Consider the following 26,840-nt stretch of genomic DNA (forward strand, 5'->3'; position numbering starts at 1 on the left):
TACTGGCAGAGATTTTATAGTCAAAACAAGTGAAGAAATGTACCAGTGCTGATGAAGTAATCCAAAGTATTTACAATACGTTACTGACCTTGAGTAATCTAATGAAATACGTTACAATTGACACTTTACAGCATGTATTCTGTAATTTGTAGTGGAATACATTTCAAAGGTAACCTCCCAACCCTGCACACAATGTTCTAATACCATAAATATACAAATATGAATAAATCCAATGGCCTTGTCTGTTACATTTCAGAGTTTCTTTTCAACTTTACAGTAAGTGTTAATTATATAAAAGTTACAATTCTCAGTACATAGTAATAATATGCAACAAATAACAAATCCTATTTTATATATAAATGTAACGCTGAGAAAAAAAAAAAAAAACTTCTTTCTTCTTTAAACCAGTTAGATATTAAAAAATGAGACAAATGACTGGTACTTTACCACTCGACTTTACACTGGGCATGAAGGGGCCCAGCAGAGCAGAACTCAGATATTCCTAATGTCACCATACCAACCAAGAGCAAGCTAGAGCAGCGCATGATCATTTAGATTTTCAGTATTGACGCTTGTAGCTTCAACTAGTTCCAGTCTTCAAAAACAGTGATGAAAGTGAGAGCTTTTTTTTGTTTGTTTCTGGGACAGATACCGAATCATAGGATGGTCATGAGTGTGGCTGCAAGGGAAATTGCTAAATTTAATTAGACCACCATCTGAGCTCTCAGAGAAGTTACAAGCCTAGAGGGTGTGTGAACATTGAGCTTAAAAATAAAAGTTGCCTTTCTGAGTGAAGTGAGAACATTGATGTTTTTGAATTGAGTTTGTAGGCATGCAATTAAAGTAACAGTTCCCCTAATGTTCTTTTGTTCTCTTAGGGCAAATATACACATTCTTAATTTTAGAGCAAAGCCTTCAAATGTATTTAAATGGAGGAAAATAAGCAAACAAATATTCATAATACAGGAATAAATGAAACTGGAGACTTTTTATAGGACAGCTCAGTAAGAAATTCTGACTGCAGATAGGTATCTCTGAGGTAAATGCTAGTGATGTTTGCCCATGCTAAAGTCATCATGCTAGAGAATAGCAATGGCATTGCTATGACATTTTCAAAGAGTTCAGAGTATTTGTGTGTGTGGTTGCTAGGGTGTTCTGAGTGTTGCTAGGCAGTTGCTCATACTGGCCTGAGTCAAAAAAGCTCACCTCCAAGTCTCTATGATATTCTGGTCCCTAGATATGGCACTGATTCCTACTTGTAATTTAGGTTTGTATAAGTTGTGCACCAAAGTTTAATATTTAGGGTTAACGGTTAATTGTTAAAATGCCAAACTGATAAATATGCATTCTTACACAGCCTCTTTTGCCAGTTATATAATCAGTCTTATTGCTGTGACCTTCACCCGATACATGTCTCACATTAAAAATGACTTTTACAAGATCCAAAGTTTGTTCATGAACAAAGTGCTTGCTGCGTTTTGCATGCCAAAGCTCTTGCTGCTATCCTGAAGTTGCCCGGGAGTTAGAAAGGAGAGAAGTAAACAGTTTAACTATTTTTTGGAGAAATTGGCATGTTGTCGTCAGCATGCTCTCTTTTAGTCCACACTCTTACCAAATGACCTTAAGGTATCACAAAGTAAAGCAGTAAATGCCACTGTCTACTTTTACTGTCCTCAATTTGTGTACATGTGTAAGAATGGTAATATATTATATATTTTTTATTTTCTCCAAATAAAAAAAGAAACCAACCACAGTACTTCCCTTAACACCAGTTTGATTTTGAGGTCATCTGATTTAATATTTAATAATCTTTTTAATTTAGCAAATTTATGTGGCTAATAAGAATACCTGAAATTATCACATTTATTTTGAATTTTTTTGTTGTTGCCATTTTCAATTATGTTTAAGGTGATTAAAAAAAAGATGAAAGGTTAGTGTATGGGGTAAAAAAACCAAACACCCCTGTTGCATGGACTAATAGCCCCCATAAACACATTGGTTTTATTAAGTGGGGCAAATGGATTTGTTATTAAAATTGTTCAATCACATTGACTGATTAAATCAAAATAGAGATTGATTAATTTATTTATAATTAATAAATACATTTTAAGATCCTGTGCAGGGTGCTTCAGGCCTGAAAATGGTCCAGATTTCCCTGCTGGGAAGCAGTTTAGCCAGTACAAAAGTTTGCTTCCTGCCGAATGGGCTAAAGAATGGGTACAAGGACATCATCGGTTCTGGGGACTTCTCCAAAAGCCTGGCCATCCGGCTGCTCTGCAGTGGGTTTCACGTGGTAGTGGGGAGCTGGCAACCTAAGAGGGCTGCAAAATCATGACCCACATTGAGGATGCAGTGGGGAAGGCCACCAATGTGCTACAAGCCATTCAAAGAGAGCATTATTCTTCCTTCTGGGACATCAAAAACTTGTTGGTGGGGTCAAAAGTTATTTATAAGGTTCACCCATTATTTAAAATTCTGCAATCATTCACTTACCCTGATGTTGTTCCAAACCCTCATAACTTTCTTTTTCCATGGAAAACACATGAAAAAAGATGTTAGTCTCAGTGAGACTAACTGAGGCTCATTCTGCCTTCTGTGTTTCACAAAAATAAATAAAAGTAGTGTGGTGTATCCTTTCTGCACCACTAACACCAGCCAGCTCTCACTGGGCAATTAGACCTGGAGTTGGTTCCCACCCTTGTGCCCACCCAGAGTTCTCCTGATCAGCTGGTACCCCCAAGTCACTGGCTCGACCATCGCCACCTGTGACATCTCAGACAAGGGGAACTTCCGACCCTCCGACTCTGCCTAGACCACTGAGCCCTGGACTCCACCATGGCCCTTCGATCACTCAACATCACCTCGGCTCTATGTTCCCTCGGCTCCATCGCAGTCCTCCAGCCTATCAGCTTCACCGGGGTTCCTCATCCCTCCAGCTCCTCCTTGGTTTGTTGTTCATCTGGCTCCGCCTTGGCTCTCTGATCCTCTGGCTGTGCCTTGGCTCTCCGATCCTTCTGCTCCACAGGGGACCTCCATCCCTACAGCTCCACCTTGGTCCTCAGCCCCACCGCCTCAATCTTCCGATCCCCCAGCTCCAGCTTGGTCCTCCGAGCCTCCAGCTCCACCCTGGCCCTTCTAACCTTCAGCTCCACCATGGCCCTTCGAGCCTTTGGCTACTCTCCAGGCTTCAAGTTCTCCAGTTTTGCCCCTCAAGCCTCTCACGGCTCCTAATTCCAAGGATCCATAACTCGAGCCTCTCAAGGCTCCACCTTCCATGGCTCCGCCCTGGTCTCCTGCTCCATGTCCTGTCTCGCCAGGCCATGCCTCAAGGACACCACCCCCCAGCTCCCTATTGTTCTCTGTTAGTTTTTTCATGTTTGGACGTCAGGAGCAGCCCCTAGGGGGGGGGCTATGTCATGTTTAAATGTGTTTTTGTTCATGTTTTGTGTTCGTGATTTTTATTTTGGAAGTTTAGTTCCTGTTTTATAGTCATGTATTTGTGTCATGTGATTTCCTGTTCCCTCATGTGATCTTTTCATGTGTTTCCCCTGTTCATGTGTCTTGCCAGGGTCCCACGTCATGGCCGCCGAGCCAATGATAATGAATCAAAATCAATGTTGTTGCTAATCATTGACATACCCCAGACTGTGATAATCCAAAAAAAGTTCCCTTTAGCATTTAGTATGGAAAATGAATCGTTTTCCCCCTTAAAAACCAACAGTGGCATTATATAAACAAGCTGGCATTTAAAGGGTAAAAATCCTGAAAATTAATGAATATTTGGTAGCTTTGATCAGGACTCATGTTGGATAAAAAAATTAACTTATTGAAACTGGAAAATAATATTAATGATATATAATATTATTATTTTTCAAAACATTGCTGTTGGTTTGAACATCCTGACCGGCACAGCAATGCTGGCTCAACCAATGACATAAGTGGCGGGAACGGGAATGTTTGGAAAACCTGTTTGAAAGCATTTTAAAATGACAAAATATCTGATCAGTTCTGTTTGGTGACACTAGTTCCACAAAAGATTAAATAATAATATTGGGTTTCCTCAGATTGCTACACTTGTGGAACCCTCTGGAGAACCTCTTGGCACCCTTTTTAAGGATCCTCAGATATCCATTTGTGTATTCAAGGAACAGAAGCATAATTGAAGTGTGTCAAAACCTTTTTGTTATGATGGAGTTATTGGAGGAACCATTGACAATCCATTAACATCTTGCAGGAACATGTTCCATTTTGTAAACTCAACTGCCCTTTTTAACCTGGCTTAGAAAAAGGGTACCGTTATAATGTTTAAATTTCAACCTTTTTCACATTTTCTACTTCCAATATTGAGAGCTTCAGCTGGTTAATCGCAATTAATCGCACCATAATAAGGAAGATTCCTGAGAAATGCAAGCTTGTAGTACCACCTGTTTACTCCAGAGGGCAGTACATGAAATTTCAGCTGTATGAGCAATGCACAGTTTATACAGTGAAGAAAACACTTCAGTAGGCAGAACAACACAAACATACGTTATATTTTTTCGTTCAAACACTTGAAGGAGTGCAAATGCGATCTAAGGGATCTCAAGATGTGTTTAAAGCTTGAGTATTAAACTATATTTAACTTGAAACAGTGAACTAAACATATTATGTTTATGACACAACACACCCGAGACGCTACACAAGCATGTCTGACGCAGGTGTACATAAATCTCCAACTGATTGACAAATTCACTTGTGAAATGGATTGCTGTGAACTGTATGACAATGATTGACTTATGATCATAATATGGAAGTAAACAATACATTGTATTCTAAAGCCGCTTTTAGTATTGTCTTAATGATTAACTCTTCTGCTACAAGAATGTAATGCACTTTAATTATCTGAATATTATATATATATATAAAATAAAAAATATTCATATATATCATTTTTAAATATTTAAAGATAACTATGTATAAATATATATTGATATAAATATGTATAATCTTTATATATTGAATTATTGTTATATGAGGGGCTTTCTCAGCAAATATTTGTATATGTGATTAATCGCGATTAATTAATCGGGACACCGTGTAATTCATTTGATAATTTTTTTTAGCGATTGACAGCCCTAATAATAATATAACACGTAACATGGCCAATACCGATATGGTCACTGATCATAAATCTATAATTTCTGCCAGGGTTGGAGAGTAATGTAAAACACAAATCCAAAATAGTTGTAACTGTATTCCACTACATTTACAATTTAAATAGTTGGTAATCAGTTTTTTACTGAAGAGATTACTTTGCATTTTATTTTCATTTGCTTCATAAAGTTTTTTGTCTATCCTGTTGGAAAATATTTATCCGTATTAATTATGCGTTCTGAGGAGCATTTGAGCAGCAGTAAAACCCTTTCTAATGATGCGTTACATTCAGTGACGTGCGGTGATGTCTTAAAGAGGCTAGGCACTGAGTTATGAAAGCCAGATTACCTGATTTATTGTTTAAGCAAATAATACGTAATAACAGTGAACGTTACACACAAGCGCGGCATATCAAGAAATGTACAAATCAGGATGTATATCGTGTACTCTCTCTCTATCACAGACACACACACACACACACACACACACACACACACACACACACACACACACACACACACACACACACACACACACAAAAGCGCTTAAACAGTGAACGTTACGCACAAGCGCGGCATATCAAGAAATTTGTATTTTATGTTTTATATATAATATATACGATTTTGTTAATATATATTCATTAGATATTATTATACAAAATTCAGTAGTCAAAACACAGAACATATAACAGAACATAAGTTGTTTATTTTTTACAACATTATGTGCTTATTTTTTTATGTGCAATCTTCATCTTTATAACAGAAGATACAATACAACAATCCTTTACCTTTTCATTGTGGTAGGTTATATACAGCTTCCTTTGCTCGTCAAGTGCAAGGTCGATCCGAGATTTTCCAAAGGTTTTCAGTGTAATTTGACACTGGATGTGAGCTGACGACTTTTCATGCTTGGTTAAAGCTGTGGACAGGTTGTTCAAATCACAATATCCCGCTGAAGTCCAAACAGTCTGACTGGTTGAAAAAAGCAGGCAGGGATAGCAGTACAGCCACTGATTGTTGGCACAGCCACATAGCCACTCTTTTCTTACATACCAATCAGTTTGAAATGATCGGATAATTTTTGGGCCCTTTTGCTGTACTAGTCCATCTAAGGCTGGCGTAGACCTCCCTCTTGCAATTAACTCATATTTGGAATTAAAATCGAGCTTGGAAGTTGGAAAAATTTCTTAATTCCGTGATTACGGCCGGTGCTGTCATTTTGATTTTGAATTTGGCGGGGATTAGGCATGTACGCTAGCTGTGGTGTAATGACGTTAGCTACGCAAATGTCCAGGAATATCTCGATTTTAATTGGTCCATGTCTGATACGTAACGGAGATGATTACGGGCATAACATATTTACGTCAAAAGGCACAGCAGATTTGTGCTTTTTGCCGTACATGTTAAAGAATACAGGATCGAAGTGCGCATGCGCAACATGGGTTTTCCGCGTGTCGTCTGCAATGAATGGACCGTAAAAGCACTGCTTATTCTACCATTTGTTTTTAGTTGATTATGCGTAACTGCTACATTTGTCATCATAACGTCTAAACAATTGGAATAACACACATATTGCATATATAAATCACAAGAATAAAAAGTAAAAATACAAATACAAGTTTATTATTTAATAAACATTTTATTTTTGAATTTTGGCCGGGTAGGCAGTGCCTAGTTTGCCTACCCAGACCGCACGTCAGTGGTTACATTCATAATGAGCAGACAAAGGCCGTTTTTTTTACTCTGTTATGAGTGAAAAGGTGGACCCAACGTCATTGAGGAACTTTATTTTTATTTGTATCTTTAATTTTTTTACTTTTTCCGGTTTTAGAATATTTAGGCTTTTTCAGAGAATGTATTTTGAATATGTTTATTTAGTCTTTTCATGAAAATATGGATTTTTTGAGTTGGCTCGTCAGCTCAGTTTCATCCCTGAGGACATGGGTGCCCTCACCTCTGCCAAAGAGATTGAGAACATGCCCTTACATCTTTTTACAGCCTGGAAAGGGTCTGTTTTGACTGCAGTGTCCATGTCTGATGGCTACTCCTTTGTGCGAGGCATTATCCATTCTTCTATGAAGACCAGACAGAGATTTATTTTACAAGATTCCTATGGAGATTGTGAACAGAATGCTGCCTTTAGTGGCCATAGTTCTGCTTGTGCTGGTGTATTTAGCAGGACAGCTAGCTGCGGTGTACCAGCTCATCTATGGGACAAATTACCGCCATTTTCCCCACTAGTTGGAGGGCTGGCTGGAGAGCCACAAACAGCTTGGTTTGTTAAGGTTCTTTTTCACCTGCTAACCTCTGCCTGCCCATGAGACAGTCAGAGAGATACCTGGTGCTCAACATGGCCTATCAACATGTGTGTGAAATTATTTTATATATCTTGCCCCAAACCTGTAAAATCTAAATGTTAACATTTTTTAAATGTTTTTTTTATTTGGCATAAATATGTATTGTACATATAGTGGGGTTCAAAAGTTTTCAGTCTAATATCGTAAAATTTTAATGACAATGGCAACATTGGTCTCCGAGTCCAATGTCCAACGCTCTATCAGGTGAGCTTCCGTGCAAGTTAATCAAACTGGAATAAGTGTGTAAATGTAGGTGGGTCTGTAACACAAGCATTAAAATGTGTTGTTTATCAAAATATGCGTTAGAGTAAGTGTTTTGATTCAATAACATAGCACTGTGTAATATAGTGTTTATAAAGTCATAGACAGCCATAGTACCCATGGTTTGTGTGAAAGGGAATAAAACGTGCAGCTGTAGCGCCTCTAATGTTTATTTCACCAGAAAACTGCAGCAAAACGTAGAAAACTACACGTAAAACATTTGCAAAAATGTAGTTATAGTCGTTCATTCTATGAGACTCAAATATTTCAAATATTAGAAAATAGTTATAGAAATTCTATTTGGAATGTCATTTTGTTTTTTTTTTTGCTTCAATAACAGCATGCATCTTGTGGAAGCAAGAAATACGGTCATATGTACAAAGGAGTTCACATGTTCAGTGTCACAAATTTGCTTACATTTGATTAGAAACTTAGAAATAGTGCATAATTTGAATATTTGTGTGTTTCTATAATATTTCTGCTTTTGTTTTAATTTCATTTAATAATTTTTCTTTGATTTAAATGTTTCAAAATTCCACAAATTTGTTTATTTCCTGGTTTAAATGGAAAAAATACCAGATTTTCAAAGTGGTCTTAGACTTTTAGAACCTACTTTATAATTACATACACAAAAATATGTAGAATATAATATACAGTATATCATGTGTATTTATGTTTTTATAAAAAGAATAGCCCAGTCCTTTTGTTTACAAAACGCATGCGCAGTATGTGGTGGCAGAAAGCCAAGACTGTTGTGTTAGATTTGACAGATTAGATGATTACATGACAGTACGACACACAACTATCATAAATTCACAAACATTCTTAGCTGTACAATTATTAAAATGATATGAGTTAATAATCTGTAATAATGTTCGCTATAAAATGTTTGCTGCAAAGCTGTGAGTTGAAATGATCTCCTCAGTCCAGTCAGCTTTGTTGATGGCTTGAAGCCACAGCTTTCTAAGAAAAATTATTTTTCAACAACGGAATCTGATAAAAGTTTACTATTTGCGGACGGTTTCTGCCACCACTTCCGTGTGTGATGTTAGCGGTGACGTTGGGACTGGGGCTAATGGACAATTCGCTAAGCTCCGCCTTCCTTGGTTACTGTCGCTCATTGACAAGCTCTGCAGAACTCCCCATGGGAATGAATGGGAGATTGCCGTGAATGTCGCGGGTTTTGGCAAAATATTCTCATAATCTTAATGGATAATATATTACTTGAGCTGGTTTGAAGAACGACATTGTAAAGCATATTTGTCTGACGTTTTTTTGTCAAATAAATGGTTAAATTACACAGTAATACTTAAAACTACTAAAACTCAATACTCCCATAGACTCTCATTGTAAAAAGGCAAACGCTTTTTAGAGTAATGGCGGATGGCAACAGTTGCTAAAACAGGATTGGTCAGAAACACTTTTAAGATGGGGTTTAGAAAAGGGTCAATAATCCAGTTAATATTTCTCAGGGTAGATTTATTTTTTTTAAAGTCAATTCCTGCGTAGCCACACCTTAATGTCTTGGCTACAAAAATATTTTTAAACATTTTCTCTGTTTTTGGCCAAGTCAATACTGGGGCATATTGTCACACTATATTACTGAAAGTTGGAAAGTGGAACCTGCCATTAAACCATTGGAATAGGATTCATATGACCATTGGTCAGATCAAATTTTACATTTGAACAAAATGTAAAAAGTCAAATAATTATCAAGCACAAAATGACAACTTGCCTGTCTTTCCTTCATTGACCTGACTTTCATGAAAAAAATACACATTTAAACCTTTTGGTAAAAATACGCTTTAATAATATAGTTGATCCTTGCCTGAATGTATTCACAAGGGCTACAGAATAACACAAATATATGATCATAGTAAAAAACATTTGAGAGATTGCACTTTTGATTCCTAATCTTACAGTTACTGAGAAACAGCCATTGCACCAGTCTCCCCTTATTGTTTTATACCATATAAACATGGTTTTTAGTATGCAAATCTAAGTATATGTCTCCCCTTCTCTCTGTTTAGATACATGCAAACATAGAGAACTCATGGAACGAAGAGGAAGTTTGGAGGGTGCAGATGTATGTTTCGTTTGCCATATGGGTCTGAGTCTTCTCTCTCTGCTGGACATCACATCCATTCCCTCAATGCACAATGCCCTTAACGGGCAAGAGTTTAGTTTTATCTAGGTAAGATGAAAGAAACAGAGAGATCATGTTACCTCACTATCTAGCTTTCCACTAAACACTTGTTATAAGTTCTTTGTTCTTCAAAAAATCTAAGCATTACAAGTGTCCATATTCTGTCAGTCCACTCTAGGTTATATCGCCCTGCTCATTTCCACATTCCACGCCCTGATTTTTGTTGGCAGCAGGCATTTCTGGATGAGTCTTATCACTTCTACATGCCACCCAGTTTTGTGTTGGCACTTGTTCTCCCTGTCATGGTGATAATCAGAAAAATTGTGTTGCTGCTTCCCTGTGTGAGTAGCAAGATGAAATCAGACGTGGACTAGACTCCAATCAAAACCACACCAACCACGAGAGACCTGCTGCCAATATTTCACCCGAAAGGGTCGTGATTTTGCCTTATCACAATCATGTAACTGCACTGCCGTTTCTGATGCTAATCTTATCGGGTGCTCATATGGGGCTTTTCCACTGCATGGTACAACTCGACTCAACTAGACTCTGTTCGCTTTTTGGGGGTTTTCTACTGTGCATAGTACCTGGGACATGATACTTTTTTAGTACCACCTCGGTCGAGGTTCAAAGTGATCCGAACCGATACTAAATGTGACGTCAAAATCCTGCAGATCACTGATTGGTCAGTGAGAACTGTCACTACCAGCATCACTGGATTTCCGACACACAACATCAACACGCTAGTTTTAAAGATAGCAACAGTGATAACAGTATTATTTGTTCGGCGACTTTAGAAATTGTGAAAAAAGAAATGGCTGTGCGCAAAACCACGCCGTGGTCAATAAACGAGGTGCAGGCGGTCATCTCGTTAGCGATGAGACATTCTCAGGAAGTGTCTCCACTGTTGGCTGCACACAGCTACCACCGGACCTAACAATAGTGTAGGGAACAGTTAAAAACGTAAAAGTGACTACAGAACCATCAAGGAAAAGTGGAAGTGGTTTGACCAAATGGACGCTATCTAAACAGGCGAGCAATGGAAGGGAGAGTGCCCTGGACTGGAGTTGATCCACGATAGAGGATGGTATGTTTTGTTATGTTAACTCTATACTCTGCTTGAAAGCTTCACTTTTTTTAGTTGACCAGCTACTGGAAGCTTGCTTCTAAAACAACCAGGCCAGTTTAACTGTTACACTTGTGTAAAATCACCATACAACAACGGCTTTATGTAGCACAATGAGCTAGTAGCTAACAGCTAGCGGTCGTGTTATTGTTTTGGTCAGTTTGTGTCATGTTTAAGATGATGTCATGGCTGTAGAGGTGGCACAACTATGACAATCAGCCTATAATCCCACCCACGTTGAGGTGGCACTAAACTGCAGTGGAAATGCAAGCTCAGAAAAGTAAAGCGAGTAGAGTTGAGGTGAGTCGAACCGTAACGTGCAGTGGAAAAGTGCCTATAGTTATTTTCAGCATGTAACAGACTTGAGGTTTGAATGAGTGTGCTGTCTTCATCATGATATTTGACAAATCAACATAAAAAGTTAAAACACGATGATGAAGCCCTGCATAGACTCATGCTAAAAATGTAAAAACTTACCATCACTTTCTTTTCTACACTATGTCTTGTGAACGATACTGAAAACAATTGTGTTTCTTATCTTGTTGTGCAACACTGTCTGCCTTCCTTGTGCTGTGCTGACACTAAAACTCACTTTATATTTGGTGTGTACCAATAAATATACACTAGAAGTCTCTACAAGAAATTATTTTGTTGACATGTATAAAACTATTTTATTAAAGGTACTGTTCACCCAAAAATGAAAATTCTAAAATCATTTACTCACCCTCAAGTCATCCTAGATGTGTATGACTTTCGTTCAGTGCAAGCTCCAATTTGAAGCTCCAAAAAGCACCATAATCCATAATACTCCAGTGGTTAAATCTGTCAGCGCGTTCCATTCCGAAGGGCTCATCTCTATGCCCTAATAACTTCAGAGTGTTTGCCCTCTAGTGTGAGAGCTTCGTAGGGTTGAAGGGCGCAGGGCTCAAAAATATCAGTCATTCGGAATGCACTTCTTCTATCCAAGTGAAAGGAACTGCTGCCATCACACAAAGACTGATGCTAATGAACATCACCTGCACCTAATTAGAAATATTTATACATGATTTTGCCTTACTATTAACTATTTTCAGAATGCAACCCAAAACTAAATGCTTTAAAAAAAATGTTAAAATTTATGAAGAAATTTAAGCTTCCTGTTTAATTTTTTTTCTTTTTTAATATGAACTGAAAAAAAATGAACCAGTGTACAAGTCTTTTATGATCAATTATTAAATAAATAAAATGCCGCTGTGTATATTTTTTTGACTTCAACTCTTTTATTAGAATAAACAGATCAAGTGAATTTAAAGGAAAATAACACAAACAAAAGCCAGTTTCAAACAGAAAGCCAATTAAATTCCCCGCACGATATGGCGCTGACATCTTGGGACTTGAGTCTGCGCAGTTGCGATTTCGGGACCAGTCCTGCGCAGTAGTGAGCAAGAAGTAAAGCTGCGAAATGAAGGCCCCGACCTCACTCTCGCTGAATCAATCGCAAGCACACGCCCCTGCACTTTTGACTTATGACGGTGTGAAATAATTAATTATAGAAATTTAGATATTAAATGGAAAGCTCCAATCTCCTCAGTCCTCCGAAGATCCCGAAAAAAAATCAGTTGGTTCTTCAGTGACTACTTCGCTCAGAGAACCTGTCAATCACAGCTGTCAATCATGATGTCGCAGCACCGTTTTTATAGCATCAAATAACTAAAAACAAACTTATTTTGAAAACAAACACTTGAAATTACATCAACGTGATAGAAACGACAGTAAATGACAGAAACTATCTTTGGAAAAAAGATATGTGAAGTGTAATTTAATTGTTTACTTGGTCTCACATCCCGTTGAATAACATGGGGAGGCGGGGTTTATGACCTATACTAGGACCAGTCACTGGGGGGCGATCGAGACGTTTTGGCTTCACTTTTGAGGGCTTGTGCGGCACACTCGTTCCTGCCCAGTATGTGGCAATATGAAGAATCGCCAAAAACATTTATGCACTTGGCAGATGCTTTTATCCAAAGCGACTTACAGTGCACTTATTACAGGGACAATCCCCCTGGAGCAACCGCCTTGCTCAAGAACACAATGGTGGTGGCTGTGGGGATCAAACCTGGGACCTTCTGATTGACAGTTATGTGCTTTTGCCCACTACACAACCACCACTCCAAAAACAAAAGAAAAGAATGTGAAAGTGGAGACTGATAGGAAAAAAGGACTTAAATCTTATCTGTTTCTAATCCACACCTTAACATATCGCTTCTGAAGACATTTATATAACCGCTGGAGTTGTATGGGTTACTTTTACTCTGCCTTTATGTGCTTTTGAAGCTTTAAATTATTTTATTATTTTTATTTAAAATTCTTTGAAGTAACACACACACACACACACACACACACACACACACACACACACACACACACACACACACACACACACACACACACACACACACACAATACAATAGTATATGAATATGCTAATTATTCAGTAACATGGTACTGGATATATAAAAATACAGTGGTATTACCATTTTAACCTACTAGGTAAGCCTTGTTCTCACATAGAATGTGGAGTATTAAAAAACAAATTCATAACAAACATGCCTCTATGCACAAATAAATAATTGTTTATTTGTTATTCCTAATGCATGAACTCACTGTATGTTAACAAATACAACCTTATTGTAAAGTGTTACCTATATGTAATAAAATAAAATCAAACATGCCAAAGCACCAAATAAGTGATTGCACAGTCTAAAATCACAATCAGATATTAAAGGGGACAAACATTCCCCATAAATTCAAAATGTGAGAGCAAAAATAACCAGTGATATGTAATAAGTTTTTTATTTGTAACATCTAATCTAGTTCTTATTATTTTATTCTAGGCCTAATGTATATTTTACCACATAAACATAAGTTGATTTAATTTTATGGGGAAGATATATTAATTTAATATGACTAGAAATTCATTAATGTAATATTAACATTATAATACACTGCTTGGCCAAAAAAAAAGTTGCATACTTTAATATTTCATTGGACCACCTTTAGCTTTGATTACATTCATTGTGGCATTGTTTCGTCAACCTTATGCAACGTCACAACATTTATTTCTGTCCAGAGTTGCATACATTTTTGGCCGAGATCTTGTATTGATGACAGGAGAGTCTAACCACTCTGTAAAGCCTTCTCCAGCACATCCCAAAGACTTTCAATGGAGTTAAGGTCAGGACTCTGTAGTGGCCAATTAATGTGAAAATGATTCCTCATGCTCCCTGAACTACTCTTTCACAATTTGAGCCAGATGAATCTTGGCATTGTCGTCCTGGAAAATGCCTGTGCCATCAGGAAAAATCCATTGTTGGGATTACCTGGTTATTCAGTATATTCAGGTAGTCAGCTGACTTCATTTTATTGCTGCATAATGTTGCTGAGCCTAGACCTGACCAATTTAAGCAACCGCAGATCATAACACTGCCTCCAGAGGCTTGTACAGTGGGCACTTTGCATGATAGGTGCATCGCTTCATGCGCTTCCCTTCTTACCCTGACGTGCCCATCGCTTTGGAATAGAATCTGGACTTATTAGACCACATGACCATTTTCCATCACTCCACAGTCCAATCTTTAGCAAATTGAAGTTGTTTTTTTTTTTTAGATTAGCCTTACTTTGCCACGTTTTTTACTGACAAAGTAGCGAGCATCAGCAGCCAGTTCTCTACACCTAACAACTACAGACATCATCTTCTCCTACCTTTTCTGTCTAAAACTAATGAGAGGGTCACATTCAACCAGTTCTCTGCTTTTCTTGCACAGAACAAACTACATGACAGACATCAGTCTGGCTTCAAAAAAGGACACTCAACAGAGATTGCCCTCTTGTCAGTAGCTGAAACCCTGTGACTGGCTAGAGCTAACTCCAAATCATCCATCCTCGTCCTCCTTGACTTGTCTGCTGCTTTCAACACAGTGAACCACAATATTCTCCTGTCCACCCTCTCTGACTTGGGCAACACAGGAACAGCACTTGGATGGGTTGAATCATTACTCATTGGCAAATCTTTTAAGGTCTCCTGGAGAGTAGAGGTGTCCAGATCACACCAGCTTACCACTGGTGTATCTCAAGGATTAGTGTTTGGACTCCTCCTCTTTTCGATATACACAACATCACTCGGACCGAGGCACATGGCTTTTCTTACCATTGCTACGCAGATGACACGCAGCTCTACCTGTCCTTCCAGCCTGATGACCCTACTGTCTCAGCGCATATCTCTGCCTGCCTCTCTGACATTTTGGCTTGGATGAAGATACAGCACCTTTAGCTCAACCTTGCCAAGACAGAGCTCCTTGTGATCCCAGCCAACCCATCTGTTGACCACAACCTCACTATTCATCTTGGTTCAAATACACTAACACCAACCTGAACAGCTTTACTGTCCACATCTCATCAACCGCCCGGCCTTGCAGATGCATGCTCTAAAACATCAGGAAAATCAGACCTTTACTGTCTGAATATGCTGCACAGCTCCTGGTCCAAGCTCTGGTCATTTCAAGACTGGACTACTGTAATGCTTTTTGTCTGGCCTCCCAGCTAACACAATTAAGCCACTACAGATGATCCAGAATGCAGCAGCGCGTCTGGTCTTCAGTCAGCCAAAAATGGCTCATGTCATCCCACTCTTGATTTCACTTCACTGGCTACCTGTAGATGCTTGCATCAAATTCAAGGCTTTGACTCTGGCCTTCAGGACAGCCAATGGAACCACATCCTCTTACTTAAATTCACTTCTGCAGGTCTATGCTCCAACTCGCTCTCTGCGATCTATGAAAGAGTGGTGCCTGGTAGTCCCATCACAAAGAGGCTAAATGTCTATTTCACGATCTTTCACTTTGTCTGTTCCACTGTGGTGAAATGAACTTCCAACATCCACACGATCTGCTGATACCATCTTAACCAGTGGTGTAGTAGTGTCTGAAGAGGTGGACATACTGTGAATTTATAAAGGTAAAAACTTGTAAACTAATATGTACTTAATAGGCAATAAACTGTTAAGAATTGTGTAGTTAATACTGTATGAGTGTAGTAATGTTCACGTTAACACATTATCAATAATTAACATATATAGCCTACATAAGAATTAATGGGTATTTGTTTTATTTGTGTACTATAATGTGTATAGTGAAATTGTTTCCTACTCAGAAATATAAATTGAAATGATTTGATATCAGGATAAAAAGGCACCCCAGACAACAGTAAAAGGCAAAAATAAAAAGACATTTTATGTAATTAAACGACACAGATATCCAGCATCTCCGAAGAGCATCAAAACTAGCACTTGTGCAAAACATGCATGTGACGAGGAGGAGGGCATGGCCGAGCTGTGATAATGCACGGCTGGGTCTGAATCAGCTGATCAGCGGGAGAGTGAGATAAAGGGGAGCCGGAGGTGCCAGTTCGAGAGATAGATGGACATGGCCATGCTGCATGTGTGTCTGTGTTTGTTTATATTTGTTTTATTTTGAGTTTCTTATTAAACTTTATGTTGACTGTTTAGCCGGTTCCCGCCTCCTCCTTGCCCATCCTTTATCTGTTAGAGTGGTACCGAAACCTAGGAGGGAGTAGGGTTGCGCTGTCGCGGAGTCCTCACCGCTGCCATTCACCAAGAGTGCAGCCGCGGTCATCAGCCTTGGGATGGAGGGATGCCAGCCGCCAACAGCCGGAGGAACGGCTGCCATCCACTGAAGAAGCGGAGGAGTGGTTCCGTGCACCAGGGGCCAGAGGACTGCCTTCCGCCGGGGGTGGAGCGAGATAGCGTCCACCAGAGGGCAAAGGAGCAGTTGAGGACTGGGCAACAGAGCGCACGGTAGCCGGCGAGTATGTTCTTCTCTCTCTCTCTCTTCTCTCTCTCTCTGTGTGTCTCCACTCACCCTTTCCCTCTCCCCTCATCTCTCCCCCAGGTTCACAGGAGGTGGGGTGGACCACCGGCCGGAAGAGCACCCTCTCCCCTCCAGAGATGGTGGGGTGTTGGTCAGACAGGTTCCCGCCTTCTCCATGCCCGTCCTTTATCTGTTACAATGCAGTATTTTCAATTTCAAGTTAAATTTAAATATATATTTACGTTTAGCAGGGAAATACATTTACAGCATTATGGTTACTCCAGGGTTGTGCATTAGCATTAGATGCTGGAAATATCATGCCCCTTGCTTAATGGAAAATATGTTTGATTAGCAAATTTCCAATCACGTCTGAAATGAACGTTCTGATTGGTGGATCAGCTTTATCTGTCTTGCCAGTGCCATACGCTCCCACCTACTACTGCTCCCTACGTGTTTAGAGAGATGCTCTGTAGGCCTACACTTTTTAAGATAAAATAAAAAATACAATTCACTCACCGTTGTTGCGGCATCGTGTTAGTAGATTAAAAGTTCCAAGGTCCATATTTATCATAGCTTATTTTAGGTGGGCATATGCAAAATCCTAAGAAAGTTAGGTGGGCATACGGCATATGCCTGCGTATGCTAAAGGCTACACTACTGATCTCAACATTAAAGAACCAGCCGAAAACACATCTGATCTGCGAGCACTTAACCAATACACACCAATTGCACTTACTATTGAATTTAACTTGCACTTACTGTAAACACACACACACATACAAACATCTGTCTCTTTCTTCTGTGCAGGAGCCTATACTACTCCAGCCACCTTGAGAGCTTGGCAGTACAACACTGTAGATGTTGTTGAACGTTGTATGATAAATTGCTTGCTATGTTGTTATATTTAAAATCAAATCTGCATTTTTTTTATTTTTTTTTGACCAGGCAGTGTATAATATAAATTAGTTTAAAGTATAATATAAAGTATTTGAGATGAAGTATGACAATATGTATTATATATATATACGTTCACTCAACTGAAGCTGTTTCCCACACTAACACAGAAAATGTTACAAAACGTCTGGAAAAGCAAATTTCTAATTTTTTGTTTAATGCAAAGAACTTTTACTGTTCACTCTTGCAAACATTCAGCATTTATCAGCAGATGGCGCACTTATCCCTCACAAATAGAGCTTTATGGATAAACTCACCATGTTGGGTCATTAATATAAGCCATAAATGCAATTGTTTTGTTGCCACAGTGTTCAGTTTAGATCTCAACAGTTTTATCCGAACCCTTGAGGTCTTTCAAGCACTATGAGATATAATTATATCAATTACGGTGATGATATGAGCCGAACGCCCATATGCTAGCTAGTCTTAGTGCATGCAGTTTAATGTTTTATTAATCCATTATCACTGAAGGGAGCCAATGTGTTGCCCTGGGCGGAGGGTCCTCCATGTGTAGATGAAATGTCATGACGTTATTTTGTTTGGACTGGACCTTGGGATTCTTAAGTGTCTCATCACTGCTGTATGTACTGTGTTTACCAGGAAACTTCCCTCCAAATCCAGTCAGAGCTCCTCACAGCTCACACCATGCTGAGTTCATAACAAATGGTTTTAAATGCACTTTCCCGGTAAGTTTGAAAGACAGAGAGAGATTAGTCTTAATTACCACTAATGATCAACAAACAAGGAGAAATGGCCTGCCTATTATACTCTGCTACAGGTTATCGCCCCAAAAAGTAATGGAACTACAATAAACTTTAATCTAATTAATGCTGAAGTAATTTATCAAAAGAGCTGTGTTAATTGCAGGGGGAGTAAAAACTGCAGTTTTGGAGAGTTTGTGGCCAGCATGGGCTCATAAATACAATACTGCTGCTTCATGGGGCCTGGGTAGCTCAGGCGTTGTAATATTTAAAAAAAAAAACATCTTCCTTGAACATTTGGTAGACAAAAAACTTGTGTGATCTAGGAGCTTTTTAGTGCTTTATACTGTGCTTGCCATTGAAGAGATGGTAAATCTATCCCTCAAACTCGTTGTTATTCCCATTCAAAATAAAAAATGATGCTACCATGAATAAGGTCTAAAACTAGCTAAATTAATGCATTTTCAAATAGAAAGTAATGTGGAAATGACCTATGTTTTTAAGGCATTGATTTGGCTACGTTTACACCTCTTGCCTACGCTGCAATGGCATTTCCCAAAACAAATGAAAATACTCTCCAGTACCACATACTTTGGATTACGATGACATTAAGGAAACCGAGAATGTGTTTTCAAATGAAAACGTATTAGTGTAGATATGGCCTGTCATTCTCATGTTGTTTGAAATTCACACTTTATTTGTATCCATTGAACACAAACAGAGATGTTTGAATATGTGAAAGCATAAATGTGATTTGCCAGTTACAGACTTTCAGTCAGTTCTTCAAACAAAGCCATTGTATGGCTTTAGAACACTTGGAATATAATGCATAACAGTGCATATAAGTAATTTCAGAGACTATTTAGCAGAGACGGGCCACTTCTATTAAAATGAATGGGAGAAATTAGAATGCTCAATTGTCAACGGATGTAGATAGGAAGTCCCGCCTTACAGGGAAAAGAGCCAATCACCTTTTAAATACAGACATCGCCTGTCAATCAACTTGAGAATGCACGTGTGCATTAGCTTTACTAATCTTTTTTTCTTGTACGTGATCTGAGGTAAAGAAGCACAATTTATGATACCAGTGTTTTCAGATTTTACTACTGATTTGAAATATGTTCTTTTATCATAATCTAGACCAACTGTTTCTGAGATTTCGGTCTTTCTTCTGGTAGTCTATCTGCTCATAATTACTGTCCAATGTGATTTGCATTTTTGTAGTGAATTGGATTGTTTTGACTGTGGGGGTTTGTTTCATTTGATCAATCTTTCTGTTCATTTGATAGCCTTTATCACTCTTTTCACCATAAGGCCTGAACACTCTCTTCCTCTGTTCAGTCATTGCATAATCGTTACTTTTAAAATATTAAATTATGATTTCTATTCTGCATTTGTGAAGTTCTGCCATGAGGCCCGAGGTCCCTGTGATACCTCTGAATAGTTTTTGTTCTGCTGATGTATGGAACAAGAAAAAGGTCTTACTGTACACATTTCACTGTATTAATGAAATTCAGGCAGTATACTGTAAATTAACCTTGCATTAAAGTAGTTAAATGAAAACCATTTTACTCACACTGACATCATTCTAAACACGTATGATTTTCTTCAGTAGAACACAAAATGTTACAAAAAAGAAAATGACAAAAAGCACCATAAGAGTAGTCCATACAACTCTAGTAGTTCATATAAAAATTCATGTTTCTTTTCTCCCTCTCTTTTTCTCACACTGGAGTTAAGTATTAGTTTTGAGTGTGACCTTATGCATTTCCGTTCATGATTAAATAGCCTCTTGTTCTGTTTTAACCTCAAAAGAAGATGTCGTGGTGAATATACAAGTGCTGGTCATTCTGACACGGAATGATACTCTTATAAAGGCACTTTGCTTTCCACCAGATTAAATGAAAAGGAAATTGCTCCACTATCATTTATGTGCAGAACCATCTTCATTATTAAAGCCATCAGAAAGCCGACATCCAAATCTTGAACCACTGCCAATAAAACCAATCAGAGCGTGGCCGGGGCCCTGAGGCTGCAAAACACCACAGAGAGAGAAAGAGCGAGAGCGAGAGAGAGAGAGAGAGAGAGGAAGCAAGATTAAAAAAAGAGAAGAATGTTTCAAGAAGGCACTTCAAAAATGGTTAGAATTAATCTCAGAGGGTATACAATTGAGCAAATTAGGATCAGAACAGAAAAGAACAGAACAGAGCAAAATAGAACAGAAGTAGAAAAGAACAGTGCAGATAAAATGGAAAGGATATCAATAGAATAGATCAAAAGCAGAATAGAATAAATCAGAACAGAAAGAACACAAGATAAAATGAGAATAAAAAGAGAACAGAAAGGAACAGAATAAATCAGAGACGAATAGAAAAAAGCGCAAACAATAACAGAGCAGAGCAAACTAGAACAAAGCAGAGTAGAATATAGCAGAATTGAAAAAGTAGAACAGAGCAGAGCAAACTATAATAGAACAGAACAAAGTAGAGTAGAATAAAGCAGAAGCAGAAAAGAACAGTTCAGAGCAGATAAAATGGAATGGAGAACAATAGGATAGAACAGATCAAAGCAGACTAGAATGGAATAAAGCAGAACAATATAATAGAAAAGAACAGTGCAAAAGAGAATAGAATTGAGCAGAATAAATCAGAGCAAAACAGAATAGAATAGAATGGGTCAGAGCAGAAAATACTACAAGAGCAAAATAGAATAGAAAATAACAGAGGAGAGTAGAAAGAACAGTGCAGAATAGAATATAACAAAACAACAGAATAGAAAAGGAAATGATAGTGGAAGTCTGAAATCAGGGAGGGATCTAGAATGTCCTTGGCAGCTACCCACAATCTCTCCTCTGATCCATAACCTTCCCAGTCCACCAGGTACTGCATCTGGCCCCCTCGACGACGTTAGTCTATGATCTCTCTGACCATGCAAGCAGGTGATCCGTCGATCTCCAATGGAGGAGGAGGCTCAGGATTCGTGGTTGCACGGCCAGATGTTGGGTGGACAGGTTTCAACAAATAACACATGAAAGGAAGGAGAGATGCAGTAGTTAGTAGGCAGCTCCAGTTGGTAAGATACAGGATTGATTTGCTTAACAATTCTGAACAGTCCAACATACCTGGGGCTGAGTTTCCTGCAGGGTAGCTGCAACTAGAGGTCTCGTGTAGATAGCCAGACTCTCTGGCCAGGTTGATAGTCGGTGTGGGGTCTCGCCCGTCGATCAGCTTGGATCTGTTGGGATCGAACGGCCCGCTGCATTCTGACATGCACACTGTCCCACACCTGCTCACTCCGCCTGGTCCAGTCATCCACCGCTGGCACCGTAAAAGGTTCAGAGAGTTCAGTAGATGAGTGCGTGAGGGACTTCTGGGCGTATTCATTCCATGGGAGAAATTCGCTCTACTTCTTGTTCTCGACTGCAGTAAGACCTGAGATACCTGCCAATCTCCTGGTTTAGCCTCTCCACCTGTCCATTTGCCTGAGGGTGATAACCAGACGTGAGGCTGATGTTGATGTCGAGCTGTTTGCCTGCCAGACTCTGGAAGTGAACTGTGGTCCCGGTCGGAAACGAAGTCTTCTGGCAGACCATAGATCCTAAAAACTTTAGCAGTATTCATGGCAGTGGGTAGACCTTTCATGGGGACTAGTCTGCTTGACTTAAAGAAATGATCAATGAGAAAAAAGATGGTGGTATACCCATTGGAGTTAGCTAGGTCAGTAATGAAGTAAAAGACAGGTGGGACCAGGGTCTTTGAGGGATAGACAGTGGCAGTAGAAGGCCAGCTGGCAGTTCTCTGGGGTCTTAGATTGTGCACACACCTGACATGCCTTAAAAGCAGTGACACCAATGATGATGAAGGCCAGGCTTATACTCCTCTGGATGCCAGATTGTCCAGTGCTGAGGGAAGTATGAATCCATTGGATTGTTCTTTGGCATAGATTGTGTGGTACATACGGTTAATTAGGAGGGCATTCTGGTGGTGCAGGGTCAGTCTGTTGGGCTCTTTGGATTTCTTCCATGATGTACCAACTTATGGGTGTGATGATAACAGAAGGTGGTAGTATGGATTAATTTTGAGGAGTGTAGTGAAGAGTATCATGATGACGGGAAAGAGCATCAGCTTTAAAGTTCTTACTGCCATTGCATTAGGTGACTGAATTGAAACCTTTTGAAGAAGAGTGACCATCGGGCTTGTCGAGGATTAAGACGTATTGCTCCCTTGATGTATTCTAGGTTCTTATAGTCGATGATTACTTGGACAGAACCCTCAAACCAGTGGTTCCACTCTTCTAGCACAGCCTTCATGGAGAGTAGCTCTTTGTTTTCCGACATCATAGTTTCTTTAAGCTGGGTTCAGTTTATGTGAAAAGCACAAGGATAAAGTTTTCCAGTGTTACCGTAGCGCTGAGAAAGAACCACCCGATGCCGCAGTCTGAGGCATCCACTTCCACTATGAATGGTTGGTCAGGATCTGGGTGCTTGAGTGGGGGCAGTTGTAAAACTTGTCTTGTGTGTCGAAAGATTTTTGAGCAGAATCACTCCATGGTAGCTTGGATGGTTTTCCCTTGAGCAAAGCCGTTAAAGGGGCAGAGATGAGAGTGTATTTACAGATAAACCTCCTGTAGATGTTCACAAAACCCAGGAAACGTTGTAGATCCATAACTGTGTTGGGTCTTGGCCACTCTGTGACTGCCTTGATCTCGGAGTCATCCATCTCAACTCCTCTATGGCTGATTATAGACCCTAGGAATGTTGTATGAGTAACGTGGAATTCACATTTCTCTGCTTTCACATAGAGTTGGTTTCAAGAGGCGTGAGAGACTATTTTAATGACTTTGATGTGTTGTGCCTTATCTTGGGAGTATATGAGGATGTTGTCAATGTAAGCGATGACACATCTGTTGAGGAGGTCTCTGAAGATATCATTGATGGAAGACTGGAACACAGCTAGTGTGTTGGTCAGGCCATAAGGCATCACCAGGTACAGTATTCATAGTGCCCGCTAGTGGTGATAAATGCGGTCTTCCACTCTTCTCCCTCACTAATATTAACCAGGTTGTACATACTTCTCAAATCCAGCTTTGTGTAGATGCATGCTTCACGTAATTGTTCAAGTGCAGAATGTACAAGAGGGAGTGGGTATATGTTTGTCACCGTGTTCAACCCTCGGTAGTCAATGCATGGACTGAGCCCTCCATCTTTCTTCTCGACAAAGAGGCCTGCTACAGCTGGTGAGGTGAAAGGACGAATGAACCCTGAAGCTAAAGCCTCCTCGACGTAGGACTCCATGGCCATTGTTTCAGGTCTTGACAATGGATAGGCTTTGCTCCTAGGGGGTGCCATATTGGGAAGTAGCTCAACAGCACAGTCCCATGGACGATGAGGGGGTAGTTGTGTTGCCTTGATTTTAATGAATACCTATGTGAATTCAAAGTACTGGGGACCTGGACTTTAAATTGGTTCTCAGGACTTTCAATGCTAGTAGTAAAACATGGCGACGGTGACATGAAGACAGTTCGATTGACAATAATCTGACCATTGTTTTAACTCAGCCTGTTTCCAGGAGATGATGGGATCATGGGCAGCCAGCCATGGGTGACCCAGTATGAGATGATATCTGGGTGAGTCGATGACATAGAATGATATGATTTCGGTGTGAAACAATCCAACCCGTAGTGTCACTGGAACAGTCTGGTGAGTGATACCTGTGCCTATAGGTGCATTATTCACAGCAGTAATATTAATGGTACAAGGTACTGTAAGAATATGGAGTTCCCATACTAGACCTTAGTGAATTAAATTATCAGCAGCTCCTGAGTCGACAAGTGCAAAAACAGATTTCAATTTCTCAAAGGAGAGTTCTAAGAGAGAAATTGGAGTTTGTAGAAGATAATATACATTTATATATTATATAAACAGAAAGTCACCATAGAAGAAACGGTTCAGTGTCAGTATTCGGGAGAGGGCTCCCTCTGGCGGTCGGCTGAATGGATAGCAGCCTCATTGGTTACAGTTAGAATATAATAGGGCAGAATAGAATTTAATATAATAAATCAGAAAAGAGCAGTGCAGAATATACTAGAGCAAAATAGAACACAGCAAAAGAATAAAATAGAATAAAGCAGAGCAGAATAAAACGCAGAATAGAATAGAGAATAGACAATAGCAAATGAGGTGCTTTGATTAGTCATCAATAAAGCTGTTATGTACCAAATGTAAACAGTACAGAATATTTGGCATGTTTTAAGATGGGGTTTGTTGGTGTTGTTAACTAGGTCTCGTCCAGTCACAGTGGCGTGGGAGGGGACAGCTGTGACGAGCAGCCTGCAGGGGGATGAGTGGGCCTGACTGGACTGCCAGCTTCCCTCATTAAGATTTGATTAAGATTATTGTGCCCTTTCACAGAAAGCAAACAGAATGTTCCTCATTGGCTCTTCTTCCTCTCATCTTCCTGTCCAGGCTCTATCTTCTTTCACTCTTTCGGCCATCTGTGAGGACATGCATTGAGAATGGTTAGCTAGAATTTCTTACAGTATGTGAAACCTAATAAATGTTTTTTTTTTTTCTTTGAGGAATAAATTCAATTATGTTCTTCATCAATACCATTTGGCCATTGGCAAATACATCCATCCTCTGTAATTTCTGAAGAAATTGTGAGTGGTGCTTGCCCGTGCAAAATTTGCAGTCATGTTAGTGTGTTGTGGGTGGGTGTCATGGACTTGCTAATTGGTTGCTAAGGTGTTCTAATTGGTTTTTAATGCATTTATATGCAGTTGTTAGGGTGTTCTCTGTGATTGCTAGGTGGTTGCTTATTGGCCCAAGTCAAGAAAGCCCATCTCCATGTCTCTTATGATATTCAGGCCTTTGGATATTACTTGGGCTCCTCCTTCAATGTAAGTCTATGGGACTTCATTTAGGAATTTATAACCACATAAGGCCAGCAGACTGCCTGTCCTTCATTTATGTCATCCCTGCGGAGAGGTTATGGGATCGATATCCACATGTGCAATTCGTTTTCCACATAAGGCTGTGACAGACAGAGATAATCCCTGCATAAATCACACTGCTGTGGTATCTGTTTCATCAACACACTCCGGCCAATCAATCACTTGCAAGGGTGGTTAAACCCAGCCACCCTGTCATCCAATAAGAAGCCAGGTCTCTATGATGGACAAGTGGTCTGCCTGACAACCCGGCAGATTCTTCTGTTGGACCAAGGAGGCAGAGTCAGTTCAGCAAACTAGTGGATTTCTAAAATATCTCAAATGAAATTAAACAAATTCCCTTCTGCTGGATGAAATATCCTCCAGCCTGTTCTGTTTGAGTAGGAATTATATATTTCACAACCCAGACCTTAAGCTTCAGAATGGCATAGATCTAAGCCGAAAGAAACACAGTCCCGCAACCCTAGAATCTGGATTTGTTGCCACAGAGATAAGAATGACATGTTGTGTTTCTCATTGGCTATCTTGACTCCCATTTGACATATGGACTCAGATGAAAGGAGGCTGCATTCAAAATTGTCATGTAGAAAATACAACTTGTGTCTTTACTGGAAGGCAGAACAAGAAACTGAGCATTGAGAAATGTTCTATGCTGTGCCCAAAATTAACATTTTACCACTCTTAACCATGCAAGTGAAATGAGAAAATGTTAAATGTTTCTTACCGGCCATATAACTATGACAATGGGATAATTTAGCTGATTTTCATTGCATATTTGTGATATTTTGTCACTTGCAACAAACTGTTTTCCGCCTTTGCACCCTTGATTTTGTTCATAATATATTCATTTTAGTGGCTTAATGTGAAAATATTCCACTTAAAATATGTCACCACATGGAGTTTTGGAGAAAATTTAGGCATCCTAAAAAGTACTGAAAGTAAATCTTTCAGTCATGCTCATGATTTTTTAATGCTTTAATTTGAAGCCTGGTTATTTGTCTTTGATTTAAATAGCTTGCATCGCTTACATCAGCACCTTGTCACTTCTACAATTCAATTCTACCTGATTGGAGTTCCTTATAAAAGTTACAAACCACTAGGAATGGGAATAATAAGTAATAGGGATGCATTCATTTCGGCTGCTGGCAGCACATACGTATCGCCTACATGAGGAGGGAAACCGTCCAAAACGCTTTGAACCACTTTGACTTATAAGATATCGGTATGATATCCATTAACCCTCTGGGGTCTGAGGGTGTTTTGGGCCCTGGAGAAGTTTTGACATGCCTTGACATTTGGGCTTTTTTTCAGTTGCTTAAAAACATATTAATGGCTAAAGTCTGATAACACT

At 39.4% G+C, this 26,840-nt stretch overlaps 2 protein-coding genes across 2 annotated transcripts in view; one reads left to right on the plus strand and one right to left on the minus strand.

Moving 5' to 3' along the window:
- LOC127634648 (uncharacterized) overlaps positions 1-625 on the minus strand; it is a 2,932-nt gene extending 2,307 nt beyond the window's left edge. The window contains exon 1 of the mRNA XM_052114281.1: positions 448-625. Within this exon, the coding sequence (XP_051970241.1) occupies positions 448-551 (104 nt within the window). The 5' untranslated portion in view covers positions 552-625. The remainder of the gene's footprint in view (positions 1-447) is intronic.
- Positions 626-2,140: 1,515 nt separating this feature from the next.
- steap2 (STEAP family member 2, metalloreductase) lies at positions 2,141-18,500 on the plus strand. Its single transcript, XM_052113514.1, is given in 12 exon segments — positions 2,141-2,293; positions 7,040-7,228; positions 7,230-7,432; positions 7,434-7,497; positions 9,781-9,850; positions 9,853-9,944; positions 10,065-10,116; positions 10,119-10,253; positions 10,256-10,356; positions 16,623-16,873; positions 16,968-17,037; positions 18,441-18,500. Coding segments are annotated over 12 exon segments (1,440 nt in total).
- Positions 18,501-26,840: the final 8,340 nt, after the last annotated feature.

Source organism: Xyrauchen texanus, chromosome 41 (genome assembly GCF_025860055.1).
Source record: "Xyrauchen texanus isolate HMW12.3.18 chromosome 41, RBS_HiC_50CHRs, whole genome shotgun sequence".
Classification (NCBI taxonomy): domain Eukaryota; kingdom Metazoa; phylum Chordata; class Actinopteri; order Cypriniformes; family Catostomidae; genus Xyrauchen; species Xyrauchen texanus.